The 21,476-nt window shown below is 36.3% G+C and overlaps 1 protein-coding gene across 3 annotated transcripts in view; it reads left to right on the top strand.

Annotated features, from left to right (window-relative positions):
• The window catches only part of OSBPL9 (oxysterol binding protein like 9), a 65,363-nt gene that overhangs the window by 37,305 nt on the left and 6,582 nt on the right, over positions 1-21,476 (top strand). For 2 of the 3 annotated variants that reach the window (XM_072866387.1, XM_072866389.1), the window contains 10 exons: positions 431-526; positions 2,572-2,619; positions 7,881-7,910; positions 8,786-8,836; positions 13,203-13,241; positions 16,250-16,343; positions 16,903-17,004; positions 19,304-19,463; positions 20,169-20,281; positions 20,559-20,677. In XM_072866387.1, coding sequence (XP_072722488.1) covers positions 431-526; positions 2,572-2,619; positions 7,881-7,910; positions 8,786-8,836; positions 13,203-13,241; positions 16,250-16,343; positions 16,903-17,004; positions 19,304-19,463; positions 20,169-20,281; positions 20,559-20,677 — 852 coding nt within the window. The remainder of the gene's footprint in view (positions 1-430; positions 527-2,571; positions 2,620-7,880; positions 7,911-8,785; positions 8,837-13,202; positions 13,242-16,249; positions 16,344-16,902; positions 17,005-19,303; positions 19,464-20,168; positions 20,282-20,558; positions 20,678-21,476) is intronic. The other variant, XM_072866388.1, reaches the window with a different exon arrangement.

The following is a 21,476-nucleotide window of genomic DNA, read 5'->3' as shown; positions in this document are numbered from 1 at the left end:
GCAATATTGTCTGAAGTGTGAAAAGTGCAGTCATCCAATTTGGTATGGTTTTGTCTTCCTTAACTGAAATGTAAGAATATGGAATCATAAGACAGTCTTCAGAAAAACTTGAGTTCTCCATTATATTTTCCAAAGAAAAGTTAATTACTGTAATGTAAGGGGATTTGTTCAATCATAAGTAATGAAATACTCTGGTGTGTGATGATTATACCCCCACTGAAAATGTGTAGCAATTTACTGTTACTGATTTAGCTGCAAATAGAAGACAAATGTGTTCAGCTGTGTGCCTCTGTTTGCACATGGCAGGATGAGAAGCAAGGCAACATTTTATCAGTCAGTTGGCAGGCAAAACCATATTTTTGTTATCTTTTTTCCTCCTCTGATACTCTAATTATATTTGATTTTTTAAAAATTATTTATTTATATCTAGGGTGTGGATTCAGGATTTGTTCCCAGTGTTCATGATTTTGACAAGAAACTTACCGAGGCTGACGCTTACTTACAGATCTTGATAGACCAATTGAAGGTATGGTAACTAACTGGTGTATTTACTGTATTGAGAGTCTGCTTGTCAGTATGGTTTTCAAGGTCTGGTTGAAAGGAAGCTCAACAGAGGGAGAAAGTCATGTCTTATGCTTGGCCCGTGTTCTGGTCAATGTGGAGGCAGAGCGAGCTCATCTGGCTGAGTTGACCATGAACTGGAGAAAACATACCTTTTTTATATATGAAGTATGCTGATGATAGAATTTTATTTTCTCTTTCCCCCTAGCTTAGGATGTTACATAAGTTCTAACTACTTCTGAAATAAAGAGATTTTTACTAGAAATATAAAAATTAAAAGTTATAAGCTAAGGGCTGAAATAAGCTGAAAATGGCTTTCTCTTAGAATGGATCTTGGGATTGCTAAAATGAGTTAGAAAGTTAGAATAACTCAAACAGATTTGATAGAATGGATTACAATGGCTGAAACATTCTTTTGTATATATAGCTTCATGGAAATGGCAGAGATTACTTAAGTTTAATTTTAAAACACAATTAAATCATTGTATTGTTCATAGCATTTTAGAATTTATCTTGAGAGAATTTTATCAAGTAATATGTAACTACAGTTGTAGATAGTTTCAGACTGTTGCAGTAGGGATAGATAATCTGTTCTTTGTCCTTGAGTGAAAACATTCTCTAGAAATTTTGTACAAATACAGTTCTTTTACACTTTGTACATATATTTTAAGAGTAGGTGGGAAGGTGAGGAATTATGAGGTCATATCTCTCAGTACTCACCTTATTGAGAAAAACAGTTTTTGCTGCTGGTTAGGACACTTTTTCCTGTGACTCAGCAGGTTGAAATTGCTGTTAAGATTGCTTCAGTTCTGCTGGTTCGGATTTTATTTTTCCTGATACAATGGGCAAGTATTGCATGTGGGATATTCAGCAAAAATTCAGTTGCAGGGGAGGGTGGAGAGGGGGAGGAGCATACCAACAAAAATGGAGGTAGGCAAAAGAGATGCAAACAAAATTCAAAGCTAAACTGCAAAGACTTGATCAGGAATTAGCTTTGTCTCCCACTCTGGAGCTGTCTAGTGCTTCACTGAAGGAAGGTATTTAAATTTTTACACCTTCTAATTGTTATTTCAGGCCACCGGGGGGGGGTGGGGTGGGAATTAGTTAATGAAAGAAGAGTGAATTTGAGGATGGACAGAGACCAAGACTACAGTCTTTTTTTTAGAACCAGAAATCAGCCCTCAAGGGAAAGGGAGCACATGAGTAGGTTTTAGGTAGGCAGATGAGTGAAGAACTGTAGCTCACCTACTAAAAATTACAGTCTCTTGTCTGAGCAAGGGTGGATGTGATGAACTTTTGAGCATTACCCTTAATCTTTTTTCTTCCTTGGACAACTTGTATTTAATGGTTATTTGTATGTGCACCTTGGAGTGCTCTTGGAGGCAACTTTTAACTGTTTCAGCTCAGCTTGTGTTAAATACACATACAAACTTTTCAGTAAGAATTTGTTTCACTTTGCTTAGGTGCATCTCATAGTCCACTTTTAAGAAAATAAATAGAAGTTAATGCTGGGAAATCACTACATATCATTGCAAAAGAAGTGCTTACAAATCTTAGATGATTTGAATCATGTACCTGAATAACAAGGTACCTGGAAGGGTTGATAAGGGTTGAGGCTGTTTTGGTAAGCACTCTATATGCCCCAAAGCTCTTTGCTGAAATAAGAGAAAGGCAGTTTGAGTTGTTCTGATGAGTGTCACTTTTGTCACTTAACCTCACCTTTTTGTTAAAACCATGGCAGAACCATGCCAGACTGAGCTGTGGAACTAGCTGGGATCTGAGATTTGGTCTCTTGCAGGATGGGATAATGTGAGAAATTAGTTACAAATTTTTAAAATCACAAATGCTGTAAAGAAATGTTAGGCAAAAACTGCTTTGGGTCATAATACCAAGATTATATAACTTAAGTACTTATTAAATGCTTTTGGTTTTGAAATTTCAGTGTTTGTGGCTGATATTATATAAAAAAATAACACTTTCAGTATTTTCACAAGTATCTCTTTCTTTTAGCTCTTCGATGAAAAACTCCAGAACTGCAAAGATGATGAACAGAGAAAAGCAAGTACATTTTGTCTTAAATATTGCTGATTTTGCTTAATCAGATGGTTTTGTGCATCAATTTGCTATAGTCTATAGAAATTTAAAGTACAGTTCAAATTCATCAAGTTGTCAAAATCACTTAAAGCAATTTGAATAACTGATAATATTCTTTGTGTTGTGAATAGGTTGCAAACAGAATTTTTAGTAATACTGGGTGTCATAACATTAAAAAAGGTTTCAGTCTGTAGGAAATGATTACTTCTCTGTTATCCAACCGTCGAAAGCATTTTTAATTTAAAGTTACTATTTTCTAATCTTTAACAAGGATGAGTGTTTAATGTTTGTAGGAATAGCAAAGCTATTCTGAAGGGGAAAAAATACTAAGAATCATGTATTTCACAATCAGTCTGCATCCTGTGTAGTTCTGTGACTAGCATGCCACATGTTGGAAGTCTGAGAAAACCATAATTTTTAGGTGAGGATGCCAAAAATGTAACTTGCTATGTGGGGAGCACTACTTTTTTAGCAAGGCTGTAGTTCACTTAAGTGTTGAGTATTTTTTTTGCATCCCCTCCTATTCCGTTTCAAAGTCAAGTTTGTAGGTCAGAGTTCAATCACTATGTTTAAGAAAGGCTAGCACATACTTTGGTGGTGTGGGTTTGGCATGCTGGTTTTGTATGTTAATTTGTGCAGTGTGCAGGAGGGATTTAACAATTCCTTATGAAGGGTTTATTACTGAAGAGTTGCTTTTGTTTTCAGCAAATGCAGTAATTTCAATATCATAAAGTAGCGGTGTATTTCATCCTAGTTCTCTCCTTCTCCCAGATTTCACTTGTCCTTGTTTTCATAAACAAGCTTATGTTCTCTTGGTGTTTGGTTTCAGTTTTGAAAACAGTTTGATGCTTTCTGTGATAGTTTACTTCTTTATAACAGTTGTGACCTTTCAGGTGTTATCCGTCTTGTTTGATGTGTTATGTGGTGTCTTAGGGACTTCACAAGTGATGGTCTTTCTGGAGTTCTTTTGCATGTACAGGCTTTTAAAATAACTGAAGTACAAGTGTTCTCTGTGTAAGCATGTTTAATCTGTAGACAACTGACCAAAAGAGTAAGATGTAAAGATTTTGTATTTCTCCTTCAGTGCATCTTACTGGGAAGAGTTCTCCTTCAATTTTGACCTCCCTCCAGATGCTACTTTGCAGATCAGGCAGTACTTTCTTTTTCCTTGTGACAGTGCTTCTAATCCCTGGAGACTTTCTGCATGTTGTGCTGATTTCTTTCTTTATCTCGGCAAGGTATCTGTGGAACAGACGGATTGACTTTCTAGAGAAAGCAGGAGGCTTGTTTAGAAGAGGTCAGCTTCCTCTGTTTTAAATCTTGATGAGTGTTGCTATTACTATAGATTCCATTTATTGTCTATTAAAAATAAAAAAGAATTGGCAAAGCACTTTTTTGATCATGTCTCTTCCTGTACTAAAGCAGCTAAGAGGTTTTTTGATACTGTATTTAGCAGTTTTCCTATTTGTTTATGGAAATATGGTTCAGCTATCAGACTATGAGCTGAGCGTAACCTGCAGGATACTTCCACCCAACCCATATTTTTTTTCCTTGGAGGAAAGAAGATTTGGTTATTTGAGTGTTAGGTGCTTCCCAACTAGCTGAGTGCTGTTTTCTGCAACTGTTTATGGCCAGGCATTTAAAACCTGAGCTATTGTTTTTGCAAGTGTACAGAGCATTGGATGAGCTGGTTTCTATTTACAGAATATTTGGTCTTTTGAAGATAATGGTATAGGTGTTCCAAGATGCTTCAAGGTCTCTTGGATGTCTTCTTTCTGAGACATGGTAATGTGTTGAACTTGGAAAGATACAGTGCAGATGTAGACTTGATGAATTTTGAAGACTGAGAAATATTGTGATTATCATGAATTCTCTGTGTTATATCCATAGTCCTAGCAGAAGTACAACTAGCACTGTATAGTGGGATCATACCGTCTTGCAAACATACTATAACTAGCAGTGCTGCCAGTGTTGCTGAATCTGCTGATGGAATACAATGTATATATCTGATTACATAGGAGGTAAAGAAAGGTGCGTGATCTGAGGGTACTGGCATTTCAAGGTGAAGACAAGATAGGACCTTGCTTTCTTACAGTGTTAGCAATATTATTGGTGAGAACTCAAAGTAAACTTTTCTGTTCAGTTTTGTGAAACTATCTTGACCACACATATCAGGGAGAATAAAACTGTAAGCATTCAAAAGCGTCAGAGCAGCAAAGAGGTGTATATTTGGCAGGCTGGAACAAAGCTGACATTACTTAAGATTTTGGAGGGAAGTGTAGCCTGCTTAAGCTGTTTGGTTCACAACAAGTACTTTTTGTGAAGTAAATCCAAGGCTGAGCACACGGATTCAGGTTGCACCTTACCGATTCTGACCACTCGTCAGCTACCCCTATATGCCTCTGCTGCCTCTCTTTGCTGGACGAGCTGATCCCTCTATAGTCGCATGATTGTTGAATGAGGCAAAAATCATGTTCAATGAAATAAAATTAGCTTTCTATTGGATCATCAGTGGCTTCATAAAAAATCAGATGTCAAGGAGGTGCAACAAGCAGCAAGTAGATGGAGTAGTTTCAGCAGGAGCCTGCAATTTGATTAGATTAGATATGGCATGTGGCTGCATTCTGCAAATGTAAGTCTGCAGGAAATTTATGTTTCATTTGAAAATATGTGTATTCATTACCTAAAACTAGGGAAACTGTCTTACTAAAATTTTATCTTCATCGGTTTTCAAAGAGTAGGGATGTCAAAGAGAGAGATTTGTGATAACTTTTAGTAGTGAATTTTATTCTTTGATTTTATTTTTATTGGTAACCTTTTTTATCTTCAACATACCTCTTTTTACCTCCTTATGATTTTTGTTACAATTTTGTATTTTCTAAATTATCTATATTACTTACTTTAATGCAAGTTTAAACAAAAGAGAATAAAAATAAAGTTACAAGGATTGTAGCAGCATGTATACATAGCAGTGTAGTTCTGTACACTTGAGATACAAGCATTCTCCTAACTTCTCCAAACCATCCACTCTTGTAAGCATGGTGGTTTTGTTCCTAGTGATCATCTGCTTGTTTTTCTCTACCCAGTGTCATGTCTGTAGTGAGTTTGTATAAGATGTTACAGGGGGAGCATTCACATACTTTATTTTATGCCTGCTTACATCACTGTTTGAGAATAACACATTGCTCATGAAAATCCAGAGACTTCCATATCAATGTTTGCTTAGCCTTAAAGAATGGGGCCGGTGCTCTTTAGAAGGGTCTTCCCAGGAACTGAGTCTGTCTGACTTGCCTGCATTGTTCTCATAATTTTGAGAACATATGAGTACATATGAAGAAGATAATATTCCTATTCCGTGTGCTGTATTCTTGCAAGGTAGCCATACAGCACAAATGTGAAAAGTACTGGATTATTGCATACTATTACTACTTAAGTTGGCCAGCTCACAAAGAATTCATTTCCGTAGACGAAAAAAATTATGATTGTATAATTTGTGGATAGGCCTTGGAAACCAGGTGTCCTGAGGTTTTTCCCATCTTGGATCTTCTGTGTGATCTTGGACCAATTACCCTTTTGTCTGTACTTATGTGTAAGAATAACAATGTCTTAGTCTGTTGTTTGGAAAATTACAAATGGGTAGGGGGAAAAACGGTGTGACTGAATTACTTTATATGGCTTGACATCACTTTCAGATTTTCAGCAAAGGTGGTATCAGTGAAGGGAATGAGATACCAGTTTATTTGGTGTGTAAATACTCTGTAACATGTTGGGGAAAAAATAGGTAAAGAATAATCAAAACTGCTGACGGCTGCCTACAGTTGGCTATAAAGCTTTGAGACTGAGTGATTTATTTCAGATGCATAATCTTTCATCTGACAAGATCTGTATGTTTGGGTACATTGCCTATTCTATTTTGGTGCTAAAAGGCTCAAAACTTCACTGCTGTCATATTTAAAATGCCTTTTTCAATATGTGTTGATAAAGTTTGGACTGGAAGTATAGTAGAGACATGAAAAACAAAAACAAAACAAAGGAATTTTTAGCTGTTGGCATATTTCTATGCTAGCAGCAGAAGTAAATATAATATAACTTTGTGATATAACATCCCTGATATGCTATTTCCTAGATCAGTATGGTCCAGTCTTTCCAGTGGAAAAGGCTGAGGCCGAGTGCTCTTTGACCACCTCTTGCCAATTAATCATGAAGAAAATGTATAGCATCCTTATGAATAGTATATAGAACAGAGTATAACTGAAAAAATTTTCCCCAGGTATTGGCTGGGAAGCCGTCACTGCATTTATTTTCTTTTTAATCCACAAGATGAGACTATTAATTCCTGTAGATTTATAGATGCATGTTGCTCTCTTATGGTGTAGAATTTGGCTTGCAGTGCTGTGTGGGGAAAAAAAATTCTTTACACACTTTGATTATTCAAGAATCAAAAAGACTGTGACTCAAGTCATGTGAGACACTAATATTAATCAAAACAAAGAGGTCCTGTAATTGAATTAGTAGAGGTTCAGTGCCGAGTCCAATTTAATAATTTTGCCTTCTGTAGACAGACCCAAGGACATCAACAGGATGCATATGCTTCTTAGATAGGTCATGCTTATGTGTAAAATGGCATGCAGATGCCTTTTGCGTGCATGAAGTGCAATTCCACACAGGAAATCTTAATGAACCAGTGTTTCTAGATAAAATTAAGTAGGCAGATTTCCAGATGGACTTTTACTGGAGGCTTAGAAAGAGCAAGAACATGTGTGCACTGTTATTTTCCGTGATTTTTTAAAACTGTGCTTAACTGCATATGTTTATTATACTTGAATGATGGAAATTTCAAGTAATATTGATCATTGGAATATGCTACCATTCGGTATGCTATATAAGTATACAAACTGACCTTAGAGTGAATCTTCATATTGCATTTCATTTTTGTTGATACTATGGAAGACTGAAGTGTAGACTTTGATGGGTGAATATGTATAATGTCACTTCTCAGAAATTCCTAACTTTGTCATCTTTAAGCTTTAATTATCAGTTTGACTTCTGTCTTGTCAATTACAAAATGAAAATTTTGTCTATATACAGAAATAGTCTTTAACATGTTGGTTGCTTTTTTCTTCCCCCACTTTAAGATTAAAATATAGTATTTGTACAGTATTTAGGTCAAAATAGATGCTGGAAATTCTGTCTTTGACCACACTACTTTGATTTTTCTTTTGCAGAAAATTGAAAGTCTCAAAGAAACAACCAGTGTAAGTTTCTTTAATTTTTATATCTATTATATATAGATTCTGAAATTCACCTTATTTTCTTGGGAAAGTTTTTAAGGCTTTTTACAGAAAAGTGGGAATCCATATTAGGTCCAACAGTGTGATGGCAGAGGCAGCCTGGTTCTGGTGCTGTATTCAGATTTATGTTTAGCACCTTAGAATCATAAAATCATAGAATAGTTGAGGTTGGAAGGGACCTCTGTAAGTCTGTAGTCCAACCCCATGCTCAGAGCACAATCAGCTAGAGCAGGTTGCCCAGGACCAGATCTAGTTGAGTTTTGAGTACCTCCAAGGATGGAGGCTCTACAACCTCTCTGGGCATCCTGTTCCAGTGTTTGATCACCTCTAGAGTACAAAAGTGTTTTCTTATGTTTAAGGTGAATTTTCTGTATTTCGATTTGTGGCCATTGCCTGTTGTCCTGTCACTGGGCATCACTGAGACGAGTCTAGCTCCGTCTTTACACCCTGCCATCCCAATCAGATACTGGTGCCCATTGATAAGGTCTCCCCTGAGCCTTTTCTTCTCTGGGTTAAACAATCCCAGCTCTCTCAGCCTCTCTTCACATGACAGTTTACCTGCTTGCAGCACTCCAAAATTTTGAAGCTGACCTCCATTTCACCCTGACAACCTGTGTTGTTTGTGGCTTTTGGAAACTTCAGTTTTCTACTGCTATGCTTTTGTTTCTGGAAAAAAAAAGGGGAAGGGAAAGTAGGGGTTCTACGGAAGTGAGTGCCATTTAGTTCTCACCCAATATTTTAGTTAATATTCTGTGTAACTAATAAAAATACCTGTAAATACAAAATATTATAGGATAGTAATAAAAGTTTTTTTCTCTCTGTTATTTTTGTTTTCCTAGAGCATGGTAGAATCAATAAAACACTGCATTGTGTTGCTACAGATTGCTAAAGTAAGTACGCTATAAAGTATTTCGAATTTTAATTATACAGCATTAATCTGTGTGAAAACAATTGAAATCTGTGTGAAAACAATTGAAATCTAAAAGTGTCTTCTATATGATCTAGGATATATATATATAAAAATTGGTATAAGTTGATTTGTGCTACTATTTTAATGAAGTTTCTGAAATACTGAGTTCCATAGCAGACAGTCCTGTTAATGTTCATGGTAAGAGTCATGTTGATGAGAAAGCTTTTCTTGTGAGATAAACTTTCTTTTGCAGAGTTTGCTATTAGACTAAATAAGAACTTCAACAAACACAAGGGTGACAGAATAGAAACTTAACAAAACTCCTCTTTTTGTTTCTTTTAAGAATGTGACTAACATTTAATAGAGAAAGGGAAAATCGTGATGTTAATAATCTAAACTGGTTTGGCAAGGTTTTTAGTAAGTCTGAAGTTCATGATGTTGGAACTTTTTGAAGTACAAATTGTATTATTTGAGAATGCAATGCGGGTAATGCACTTATGCTTTTCACTTAAATGTTTTGTTACTTTTTAAAATTTAGTGAGATTTTTTTTTTTTTTGGTCAAGTTCTGCTCTTACAGGCCTTCACATACTGTAATTAGGATATGTTAATTATGAGCTGCTGATTTATATCTTGCGACCAAAGTGAAGGAAGACAGTGTTTTGCAAAGAAATTAATTTATGGTATTTTCAGAATTTAAGGCTGAATTTAATCTGAACACATTCTGATTTATTCAGAAATAGGCATAGGCTCTTCAATTTTTTTCTTCTGTAGTCTAGATCAGCTTTTTTTTTTTTTGTAGTTTTCTAACACAATACTGTTGTTTGTCTTCATTCTAGATGCCAGACACATTGTACAAAATTTTGAGGCCAGTGAAAATTGAAGTATTTAGAACCTTGCAGGATCAGAAGTCATTCACTAAAAGGACCAGTGCATATTTTGTGAAATTCAGATTTCATATCGATAGCTTAAAAATTCTGAAGAAAAGGTTTGTTAGTTAACAGGTTTATACAAAACCAAAAATATTTTACAAGTAGTAGGGTACATTGAAATACTTTTGTGCCACATTAATCTAGAGCTAGAACAGTCTATTTAACATACAGTGATACTATTTGAATCCTTCACTGCAGTGATAGCAAAAAAAGCCTTGTCAGCACTTAATAATTTGCAGTTATTTAGTACTGGGTATGTTTAGAATTGTTTTAGTACAGTGAAACCAGTAGACTGGTATGTCATTCTTTGGGGATTTGGTGGAGTCAATTATAGATAGGTTAGATGGCAGTATGGTAGTTTTCTTACATATCTATTTGTGACTTGCCATATTAAGGTAGCTGTTGAGAAACTGTGTGCAACAAATGACTTGCTCGTTTTTTTAATTACTATAGAACTGTATTTAATAGTTGTTATTTTCACAGAGGTTCAATTCCTATGAAATTTTGCTCTTTCTTAAAAAACTCTGCTATGCAATTAGCAAATCCAAAAGAGCAGAATTACAATGTGCTTTTCAGGTTCTTGATCAAAGCTGTTAATAGGTGGCCGAGTTAGCTTTCTTGTTTCTATTGAATATCAAATTCCATTTCTGCTATGGGTAAATTTATTGGGAGATAGACAAATATGATTGCTTATCTTGCACTGATGCTAAGCATGTTTTGAAGTTGGTTAGGTGGCTTGCTGATAAGGGACAAAACTGAACTTGTAGTGGCAGTTGCAGTCATTTTTGATCAGGTTCAGTGCTTTACTGCTCCAGCTACCATATAAGTGTAAAGGTAGGTGGAATTTGGGTCCCCCAAACATGCTAAGACTTGCTTTCTGTTACACTAAATCAGACCTTGAAGTCCTCCTTTCAGTACCAGTAAATATTAACCAGTGTAAATAGATGGGTTTATCCATTGGGGAGTGGAGGGGTTTTATTTGGTTTTTTGCTAAACCATATCTAAAGCTCTTGTAGAGCTATCAAAGATAAGGTGGCTTAAATGAGTGGTTTATGCACAGCTAATTGGAAGAAGTTGATCCACATATAGTGAAAATACCCTCTATAAATCTTCCCTCTATTTTAATAACCTTTATTCTGCTTCATCTCTTCATCTTCTTCCTCTCTCACTTAGGCAGCTATACTTGGTGACTACATGGCAATTCTGTTTCCCCCCCACCCCCCCTCCCTTTTCCATAAACTGTGTTGGTATCCTGATTTCTTACTACTGTAGGAAATTAAGAATACAGGGGGGGTTGGTTTGTTTTTACAGTTCTGTAAGTTGCATGTGTATGAAACATTATACATGTAAAAATGGATTGTGTCTGATAGCTTTCTGGTCTCCAGTATAGAACCTTTTAAGATTCTGCAAGTGTTTTTCACAAAGCTGTAAGGCAAGTAGGGTTGCTGACTTACACTACTGAAAATAAATCATATTAACACCACCTCTGCCCCCCATTTTTACTTCTGCAGTGCCTTTCTCATTAGGAGACAGATTTCACGATTACCTTCTGGTTGTTTGCATACCTTGAAAGTTGTTATTACTTCTCCATATACTCAGAACATCTCTCTTGTTTCAAACACACAGCCATTTATTATTTGGATGATTTTGGGACATTGAGGCAAACCTGGTGTTTTGGGGGTTGTTTTTGGGTTTTTTTTTTTTTTTTTTTTTTTTTAATTGTGTGTTTAAGTTGAGCTGTTTCATGGACTCTTAAAACAACCTGCCTTAGGACTTGGACAGTTACATTTTCATTAAACCTACGGGTAAATCAAGTGTGTAATCATGCTACTTGTACTGTACGTGACCGAAGGCATTTTCAAAAAAATGAAGTAAATACCAGCTAAATAGGAATATGTTATAATACATACATTGCTTATCAAAAAGCAATCCACATAAACTAACTGGCATGGGTAGGTGGAGCATTTGGCTTGTGGTGTCCCCTTTGCATGTATGACAGTTGAAGATGTCCATCTTTGCTGATGTGTATGTTGTAAAATATATATAATGGTCTGTCAGAGAGTTTGTAAATGACAGTCTTAGAAATATGTATGTTGTATGTTTTATGGAGTAGCTTTTATAATTTAGATATTTGCTTTTGCATCTTTGCCTTCCCTTTTTCACTCCATCGTTTCTGGTCAGTCTTGCCTGCCTAGTTTTGTGGCATTTCTGCCTTCCTTATCTCATCAACATGCCACATTGCTGATTGTGCATTACCGAGATAGGATAGCAAGCTTCAATACAAATGCAGCATCTTTGTGTTTTATTTCTTAGGTCTTAGAGATGATAGCATAACATGGAAATTTTGTATGTTAAAAAAAAAATAATGTATTTGGACTCCAGTGTTGTTCTTTCTTCTTTGTAAGTTTGCAACCCAATGGAACTCATTGCCATTAGTGTCATTTTTGTCATGGAAAGCCTTGCTTAAGAGACGTCAACTAGCAGACGTGAAATTTGAGCAGCCTATTGCCAACTATATAAGCTAAGGAAGAATGTATTAAAGTATCAAAACATAAGTATGTGCCAGCTTCCTTAATACTATTTACAGCTTTTTTTTTTTTCCAGTTGTTCCTCTTAACTTTAACAACTGGAAATCTGGGGAAATACTCTGCAGACAAGTCTTAAGGCTTACATCAAAGTTATGGATTGATGTACTGGTAATATGAACTTTGCAGCAGAAATGAAGAGATTTGGCTTAGTGTTCAGTAAAATTTATACTGTTGCTGGTACAGTGTTATGCTATGCTAACTGTAGATTGGCATTAACTTGTCTGTTGCTAGTGTAATTTCCCCTGATGACAGTTTCATTCCATGCATTGCCTGCTCTTTCACATATACTTCTAGGCAAAAACCCCAAAATCCTAGATTGTAAATAATCTAAAAACATTTTAAAATCTAGTGGATACCAAAAAGCAAAAGTTAAAAACATTTAACTTACAAACACACTTCTGCCTTTGAAAAGCACTTTTGAAAACTTGACCTGTATGCTAATTGCAGTTCTTCAGAAACTGGGAACTTCATGTCTTTTGGTTTTCAGGGACTCATTGGTGCTGCAGCCCATGTTTTGTGGGGCTCTTAGCTATTTGGAAAGAACCTGCGTTGTAAAGCATAATTGTATTCTGCAGTGCAGAAAGGATGTTTTTTAAAAATTGTTCAAACTTGTGTGGACAGATCCTTGGAAAACTCTAATCTTCAGAGGTGCAGTGACTACGTATAGAACTGTTTCGTCTAAGTTTAGTTACCATATCACAGGATGAGGAACATTTTATGGCTGAAAATTTAAACATTCGTGAGAGAAACTTGCTGTTCTCACTTAACACAGAACTGATAAGTAATACAAGATTGTTATGTTGATATTTTTAACATTTTTTCCTTAAGGACCAAAATAATGAGGAGAAGCACGCAGATGGACTTATAGTAAGTTTAAATCTAATCTTTATCTCCCTTTATTTCTGCAGAACATGTGAACAGAGACCTGAATTTCCACTCATTTTACAACATACGTCTTCCTTTCTCTAATTTACTGCTTCAAATGTCTTGTTAAAATTACTGTTGAGTCATTAGCTTCTGAGGTTGGCTAACACCCTTGCCTTTAGAAAAATATAGTGATCACTTTTATACTGAATGTCTTAAATGGCAGTGTTATGACTGAACACTTAGATAATCATCTGCCATGTGAACAGACGAAAGGGAAATCATTGGCATAGAAATAGTTTTGTTTTCCATCTGAAGTATCTTTATGTATGAAATAGATCAGCTATCCGTGTGCTTCAAGTAGTTTGTCTTTTCTACAGCGCTGCTCATTTGACGCAAAGTTGTATTATGTCTGTTTAAGCAATGTTTCTTCTTTAATATAACGTCTGCATTTTTAATGTAACTTCTGTCATCTTTGGTTTCGGTCTGTGTGACTTCTCTTTCTTCGTTCTCTTTTTGTCACTTGAGTACATTTCAGATACTTTTAATAGGAGATTGGTTTCAGTAATACATAACTCTAAAAATCATAGTGTGTTTTAATTACAGCTGACAATAATTCCCAAGCTTTATTTGTCTTTCCATTATATACAGCTTTAGCAGTATGATTTTCTAGTATGAACTTTGGAGTAAAGATGCACATATAGATTTTGGTTTCACCCTTATCGTAAATAAGATGAACGATTATCCTGTGGATAGTCATGTAATTCAGGTCTTAGTGTAATGGAATAGGTTCTGTTACATGCCCTGGAAAAGAGATGTTATGCAGCTAGACACTACCACAGGCAGAGGTGGTATGCACATTAGATCTGCAACTCAGAAATGTCATATAGATATTACAGCTTACTGTAGTCTGAATTTGATTAGCCACTATTCTGATTATCTGTGGGCTGGCTTATATGGGGGAGGAAAAAAAAAGTCTTTCTGTAAGAATATATTAACTGATGCATCAGTGATTGTGAATACTGAAATTTTGATGCTGTTGAGGTCGTTAGCTTGGGCTAAAGGTCAGGATTTCACTTTAAACTTAGGCAGGAATATGACCAATGTTTGATACCATGGTGGGATAATGGTCTTGTTGTTTCTGCGTAGTTGTTTTTAAGTTGTTGTTAAACTCTGAGTAGGAAACTTTCAGGTCTGCCTTCATCTGTTTCTAAACCACGCAGTCGTACCCCAAAATAGCTAACAAGAAACTCCAGTTCATGTTGCAGTGTGGAGAATTGTTCAAGGATAAGGTTACAATCCTGCATACAAATTCAAAGTTACTTGGTTTTTTTTTTTTTCCTTTATCATACCAGTGTTCTGTATCATATATATTATTAGTTTCCCTAAAGACTAGGGGAGATAGAGATAGCAATAGCATCCTGTGTATCATAGGACCGTCTTGATTTTTAAGTTTCTTAATTTGAAAATGGGATCATGAGTTTAAACTGAGATATGTGAGAGAGGGACCTACCTGTGTTGCATGCATAATTGTACAAGCAGTTGAAGTAACTGTAAGGGATGTTGATTTTATGCTGGAATACAGTGGAGTAACAGTATATGTACTGGATTATTTATTTGTATATTAGTAACACCAACAAAAATGTAGAAAGCAATTTTTATGCCTTTTTAAAAAAAACTGGAGGTTTTTTAAAGATAAACAGGGAATAGTAGTTTTCTTTTCAATTACATAAATCCTGTGCTATTAAAAAAAAAAAAAAATCTTCACTGCTTCACTGATTTTTAATGTAGGAAAAAGTTCAGAATTACAGTTAACCAGGAAAGGAGGCAAGAAAGAAGTCTTCCTTTTGTAGGAAAATGGGAGGAGGAAGGTTAAAATGATCCTGTTTCCCTCAGTCTGCATGCAAATAGAAATTAATAGAATAAAAGGAGGAAAGAACAGTTGGAGACTCTCTTCTGTTTTAAATATCGATCTAAAAAGAGGATAGGAATGAACATACTGACTAAATTTAAAGGCAAAGCTCATCTACCTTTTTTAAAAGCAGAACTTTTTTTCAAGTAGAACTTCATATTGTATGACCTTCCTGTGCTTGATATTCTTCAACTTAAGCACAGTAGCAAGATTTCCTAGCAAATTGAGGCAAAGATTTTCACAGTTCTGACATCGATCAATGGTTTTAAATTGCAAGATGTTTGAAAAAGGGTTTTATGTGCCTTTTATCCAATTAACAACCCAGAACAACATAGACGTTCTGGTTGTTGTATGTAAACATATATAACCAACAATGCTTAGATGATAACAAAATTACAGTCCAGTGAAGCAAGGCAAAATCATGCTAGTTTGGATTAAAAGACATAGCAATTTAGATTTCCAAGAGGCTTGTTGTATAAAAGCCAAGAACATATACTGAAGTCAGTGACTTTTATGGGTGTCGAGTTGAATTGGTGCTTCATTTTCAAAGTGCCCACGTTGATCAGTAGATTGAAACGTCCTCTACTGGAGACGCACTGAAAACTGTCAGCTTGCATTGGAAAGAGTTTTGGCAACAAAGCCTTCTCATGGCTGTAAGCATGCTGATGATTCCTGTTTTAATTTACTATGGTCTGGACAAATTAATTTTTGGAAAAAAATGGTTTTAAAAGTACAGATTACCTATCCTAATTTTTGCCAGATAATTTGCGTTTAACTTTCCCCTCTTTGCATGCAATATTTATTAATGGACATTGGAAGGAATACCAGAAGCTAGAACTTGAAATAAGAATTCTTTGTAGGACAATTCAAATCTGTAGCAAATTCAGTTTAGTGTAAAATCTGTGTAAAGAATTAAAGTATTACCACTTTGAAAGTATTCCTCATGTCCTCAACTGTCAATTTGTGTTTTACTTTCTCTCTCTCAGGAATTTGCTATCTTGCATTTGGGCATTTCTTGTGCTCACAATGTTCTTGCTATCTGTGCTTTTTTTTTTTTTTTAAACTGAGAAAAAATGCACTTTTCTTTCTTTTCTCTCAGAGCACTATAAACCCGGTTGACGCAGTGTATCAGCCCAGTCCTTTGGAACAGTCGGTGATCAGCACAATGCCTTCCCAAGCAGTTATACCTCCAGGTATGGTGTACAGAAAGAACCTCAGTAGAAATATTCATGAGCAGAACAGGATGCAGCTGCAGTCTAGATGGAGGGGCTGCGTAATGGTGGATAGCTTCTGTGTCACATATGCCATACAGGTGCACACTGCACTTAGTGGTGCACACTCACCACAGTGGTGCAAAGGAAGGGGAAGGAGCAGGAGGCATGGAGCTTCCTCAGCCATCAGGTAAATCTGCCTCTAGTTCTGTGGATAAGCTGATATATTTTGCTTGCTCTAAGTTACTAGCTTACATTTCTAATATACTTTCCTAAAATAAATGAAACTGTAAGTTTCAGAAAAGATAAATGCTTTCTAGCTAAATAACTGCAATTTTTTTTAAATGCCATCTTTGCTTAATAATAAAAAAGAGCTAGAGAACAGAGATGGAAATATGTTTTTCTCTCTGAATGGCTTTTATAGAAAAGGATTTCATTTTTGAAGGTGAGGTGAAATAATGTGGAATCTCCTTCCCAACAAAAGTATAATTCTCCTATTTAAATGTGAATTTTTGGTTTAACATATCAAAATATCCCCTAGAACCTGCTCAGTTGTGCAAGTCAGAGCAGCGACCCTCATCTTTGCCAGTGGGACCTGTAGTAGCATCGCTTGGAAATCAGACTCCAACACCAAATAGTACAGGTACAGTTCTGTGTAACTGTCTTATTGAAGTACAAGAAACAAAACCTGAATATATACTGTCTGTAACCTAATGTAATTAGCTATTAAGATAACATTGTATTGGCCTACATCTTGCTTTTAATCAACACATATTTCAGTGTTGTGCTAAAATCAATTATTCTGCTCTTTCCTCCCCCCCCCCGTATAGATAATACATAGGAGTATTACCAGCTTGCCTTCTTGTCTCCGTCATTGCAGTCTTGCAGTAATCAGCACAAGAACTTTGCAGTTAATACATCGTCTGTGGCCTTTGGATTTTTTAAATTCACTGATTCCCTCCTCTCCCCCTTAAATAATAGCATTAATTGGGCTTTTTAAAACTACAATAGATGCTTTGAAGCAAAAGTTGCTATAATATATATTAAGTTGCTATAATTATCTCTTTACAATTCCTGTAATATTTTTAAGGCTTTTTTAAAACCATAGCTACATACTTAACGTATTTTTAATTATCTGTCTACATTGACTGTTACTTCCTGATCAGTTGTATTGATTATATTGTCCAATCACGCTAAAACTCTCTCAGTTCCCTCCCAAGTTTTTTTCTAAGCTTGTGTGTAAATGATTTGTTGTTACTTTATTGCTACCTTTCCTTCCCAGAACAACAATATGTGTGTTAAACAGTATTTGCCCCAATCTGAAAAATGAAGGATACCACTGCTGCCTCTTTCTCCTGCCAGAAAGTTCCTTTTTTTAGTCTTACTCTATGCATCTCATCTTCTAGTTAGTTTCTGATGATTGTTGTTTGTGTAAATACCTTAGCTTGCTTAGTAACCTCTGTTGTGACTTAGGCTTCCACAAAAGGTCTGTGTCAGTGTTAACCTGGTTTGTCTTTATTGCTATGACTCTTTTGAACAACGGCGAGCTAGTGGTGAGACAGGATTCCTGTAATCCAATTTAGAAACTGTATTCATTAGATTCTTGTCACAAGTACATTTGTAGTTAAATTGGAAAAAGAGGTTTTAGGTAAGTAGAATACAAGTTGAGTGAAAACCGGCTGGACTGCCAGGCCTGAGGCTTGCGATCAGCTGTATGAGGTTCAAATGGCAACCAAGTGACTACTGGTGTTTCTCTGGGTTGATACTGGGTCCAATACTGCTTAACATCTCAGATAACCTAGACAAGGACCTTGCCAAATTGTGGAGAACAATGGATAGGACAGGGCTGCCGTTCAGAGGGGCTGTGGCTGGCTGGGGAAGTACACTGACAGAAACCTCATGAAGTTTGAAGGCAAATGCAAAGTCCTCCACCCACCTAGGATGGGCATAGCCCTCAGCCTGCCCTGTTGCATGGGGTTAACTGCAGCTTGGCAGAAGAGGAGCCAGGGGCCCTGGTGAGCAACAAGGGGAACACGAGTCAGCAGCATGCCCTTGTGGTGATGAAGGTTTTGCTGCATTCCGGGCTGGATTAGTGAGAGTGTAAGGAGCAGATTAAGAGAAGTGATTGTTCCTGTCTGCTTAGGATCTGAGAGACCACATCTTGAGTACTGTGTATAGTTTTGGGTTCCACAGTACAAAGACATGGACCACCAAGATTAGGAAGCTGAGGCCCATGACGTACTTAGAGGCTCACAGAACTGGGTTTGTTCAGCCTTAGGAAGATCAAGCTGAAGAGGGATGTTATTGCTGTCTTCTGCCAGCTATTGGGAGGGTATAAAGAAGATAGCACTGGGCTCTTCTTGGAGATGCACAGCTAAAGGATGAGGCAATCAACACAAGTTGTAGGAAAGGAAATTCCAAGGAGGTATTAGAAAATGTTTCGGTTTTATAATGAGGTGGTTCAAGCTTTGGAATAGGTTCCCCAGAAAGACTATGGAATCTTCATCTTGAGAGATATTTAAAACCTGTCTAGACGTGATCTTGAACAAACCGGTTGAATTGTGAAGTTGTCTGGGTCTTGAGTGGGGAGTAGACCAGATGACTTCCAGAGATCCCTTCCAACATAAATCATACTATGAATCTACATAAGTTTTCAGTACTGTTGTTTTGCCTTTAATTGACAACTTTGAGGAAAACATGTCCTTATGCTTTACTGTTGTTCTGTGTTCTTGATTTTCCTTGTGACCTTTCTTTTGTAATCTGTTAAATGAAACTTGGTATGAACCTGACTAATTATTGCTTCTAATTTTGTAAGATACCATACCTTCTGAGTTTGCATTAGTCTTTATTGATTTGAACAACCCTACTCATAAGTTAGAACTGGTGGATTTTGAAGCAATTTGTTTGGTTTTATTAAGTCTGTAATTTTTAACACTCCATAGGAAGTGGGCAGTCAGCACCTAGCAGCAGTCTCACCTCTCCAAGCCATGTCAACCTGTCTCCAAATACAGTCCCAGATTTTTCTTACTCAAGCAGTGAGGATGAGTTCTATGATGCTGATGAATTCTATCAGAGCAGTTCTTCCCCAAAGCGATGTATGGAGTAAGTAGCTGAAAGTATGCAGTGTGTGCTGAATACAGTTTTTATGTACAAGGGCATGGCTTGTCTGCTTGTAGAAGTTAGTTAAGCTAAATAAACAAATAAGCAACATTGGCTTTAAAAAAAAAAAAAGGCAGGGGAGACAAAAAAGCCACTCTGTGTAACAGAATAAGATTACCCCCTCCCTCAGCACAGTTGTCTGTGAGGGATGCAGTTTCCTCCTCTGGTCCTTCCCATTCCATCAGGTGTATACATTGACAAAACTCTTAACATAAACCAAACTTGGGAAGCCACCAGCTCAGAGGTATAATCTGAGACCATGGTGTGTTTCACATGCATTCATTGCAGCCTGTGGTAAATAGCCAATTTCATCTCACATTTACTGAAAGAAATTTTTTTGAAGTTGACTGCCTTTCCCCAAAATCTCTATTTACTCTTCTTATTTAAGAATCAGAAAATTAATTTTAAGAGGTGCTATACATTTCAACGAGGAGTTAGTCAGCTGTTTTATGCCTTCAGGTGTTGTTATCTTAGACTGCAGGCTTTCCCATTCGTTCAGCTACCGTCCATTTTAAGTTTTCTGTGAATTAGCATGCAGCACATATACTAACGTGTATCAGTAAACTCCTTGTCTATGTATATCAAATTATAATAATTTGGTCTGAATTAGTTCATTGTGAACTGTGAGAATTTATTACTCTTCTTTAGTTCTTCAGGGTCTGCTGCAGTCCTGACTCTGAGTAGCACAGGAAGTAGTCTGAAACGTCCGGATACCACAGAGTCCCTCAATTCTTCCATGTCTAATGGGACAAATGATGCTGGTAAGTGGACTGCATGAACTTTCAGTAAGGACGTCTTGGTTGTTAATCTGTTTGTAAACTGTGTCACAAATATATGTATGATCATGTATATATGGCAAGGTACTTAGGGAAAATGGTTTATCTACTGTTTCTTTACTAATGGAAGATTGTTGAATTGTAGGATTTAAAAACCTTAGTTTTATGAATAAGACCTTTTTGACAGCTAATATATATGCTAATTAAATACAGTCTGTCTTTGAAGGTTTAGAGAAAAACAAAGCCAATTTGGTCTTTCTAGATCTCTTCGATCCTCCTGATGATCGAGATGATGATGGGGAAGGAGAATCAGTGGAAGAACATAAGAGTGTTATTATGCATCTATTGTCACAAGTTAGATTAGGAATGGATCTAACAAAGGTAAACTTGCTGATCGTTCATGGGGAAGGGAGGGAGAGTAAACCGTGAATTCTGTGTAAATCAGTTCAACGTTAAACTAATAATTTAACTGTATATTTGCTCTAAGAGCTAGTTAAACTATAATCTCTTTAGCATAGTATTTTTTTTTAATTTGAGTTGTTACTGGGATGGGAAATAAATATATCCAACTGCTAAAATCCATTTGGGAAAATAGTTTGCTATGGAAAGTAGCTGTTTGTTCTCTTTGAACCTGATCCTTGGAGTGCTGGTGAAGCTCTGGGATAAGAGGAACGCTTTATGCAGTAGTAATGTTTCTCCTGTCTTTAGCTTCCTAGAACAAAGATCTCCAAGATCCCAGTGTATGGTGACATTCAGTAAGACATAAATAAAATAAAAGGGGGAATTAAGCATATTGTGAAATGCTTTGCTTAATTGGGATCTTGAGTAAGTTGCTTGTGTATTTTAAAATGCTACATGTAGGTCTGGCAAGTAAAGAGTTGGACTTTTCGTGAATGTGATTCATGTTGGTGTCTGTCTTAAGGTTGAATGAACAGCATTCTGAAGGTGTTGATCTTTCTAGGCAGCTTGGTTAAACTTAAACAATTCCAGACTGAAAAAGAGTAGGAGAGATCAATCCTATCATTAGCTTCCTTAAGTGGATGATTTTAACTGCCCAGTCTGGAACTCACAATAGACAATTAAAAGATAAAATTAAAACTTTTCTGGAGAAATAGCCAGCAGCTCACAAGCAAACTATGGAAGGTTTCTGGCAGTTCTGAATAGGAATTGATGCAAAATG

Source organism: Ciconia boyciana, chromosome 7, assembly GCF_034638445.1.
Source record: "Ciconia boyciana chromosome 7, ASM3463844v1, whole genome shotgun sequence".
NCBI lineage: Eukaryota > Metazoa > Chordata > Aves > Ciconiiformes > Ciconiidae > Ciconia > Ciconia boyciana.
The sequence above is the reverse complement of the archived record's forward strand: the minus strand, read 5'-3'. Positions and strand labels throughout refer to the sequence as shown.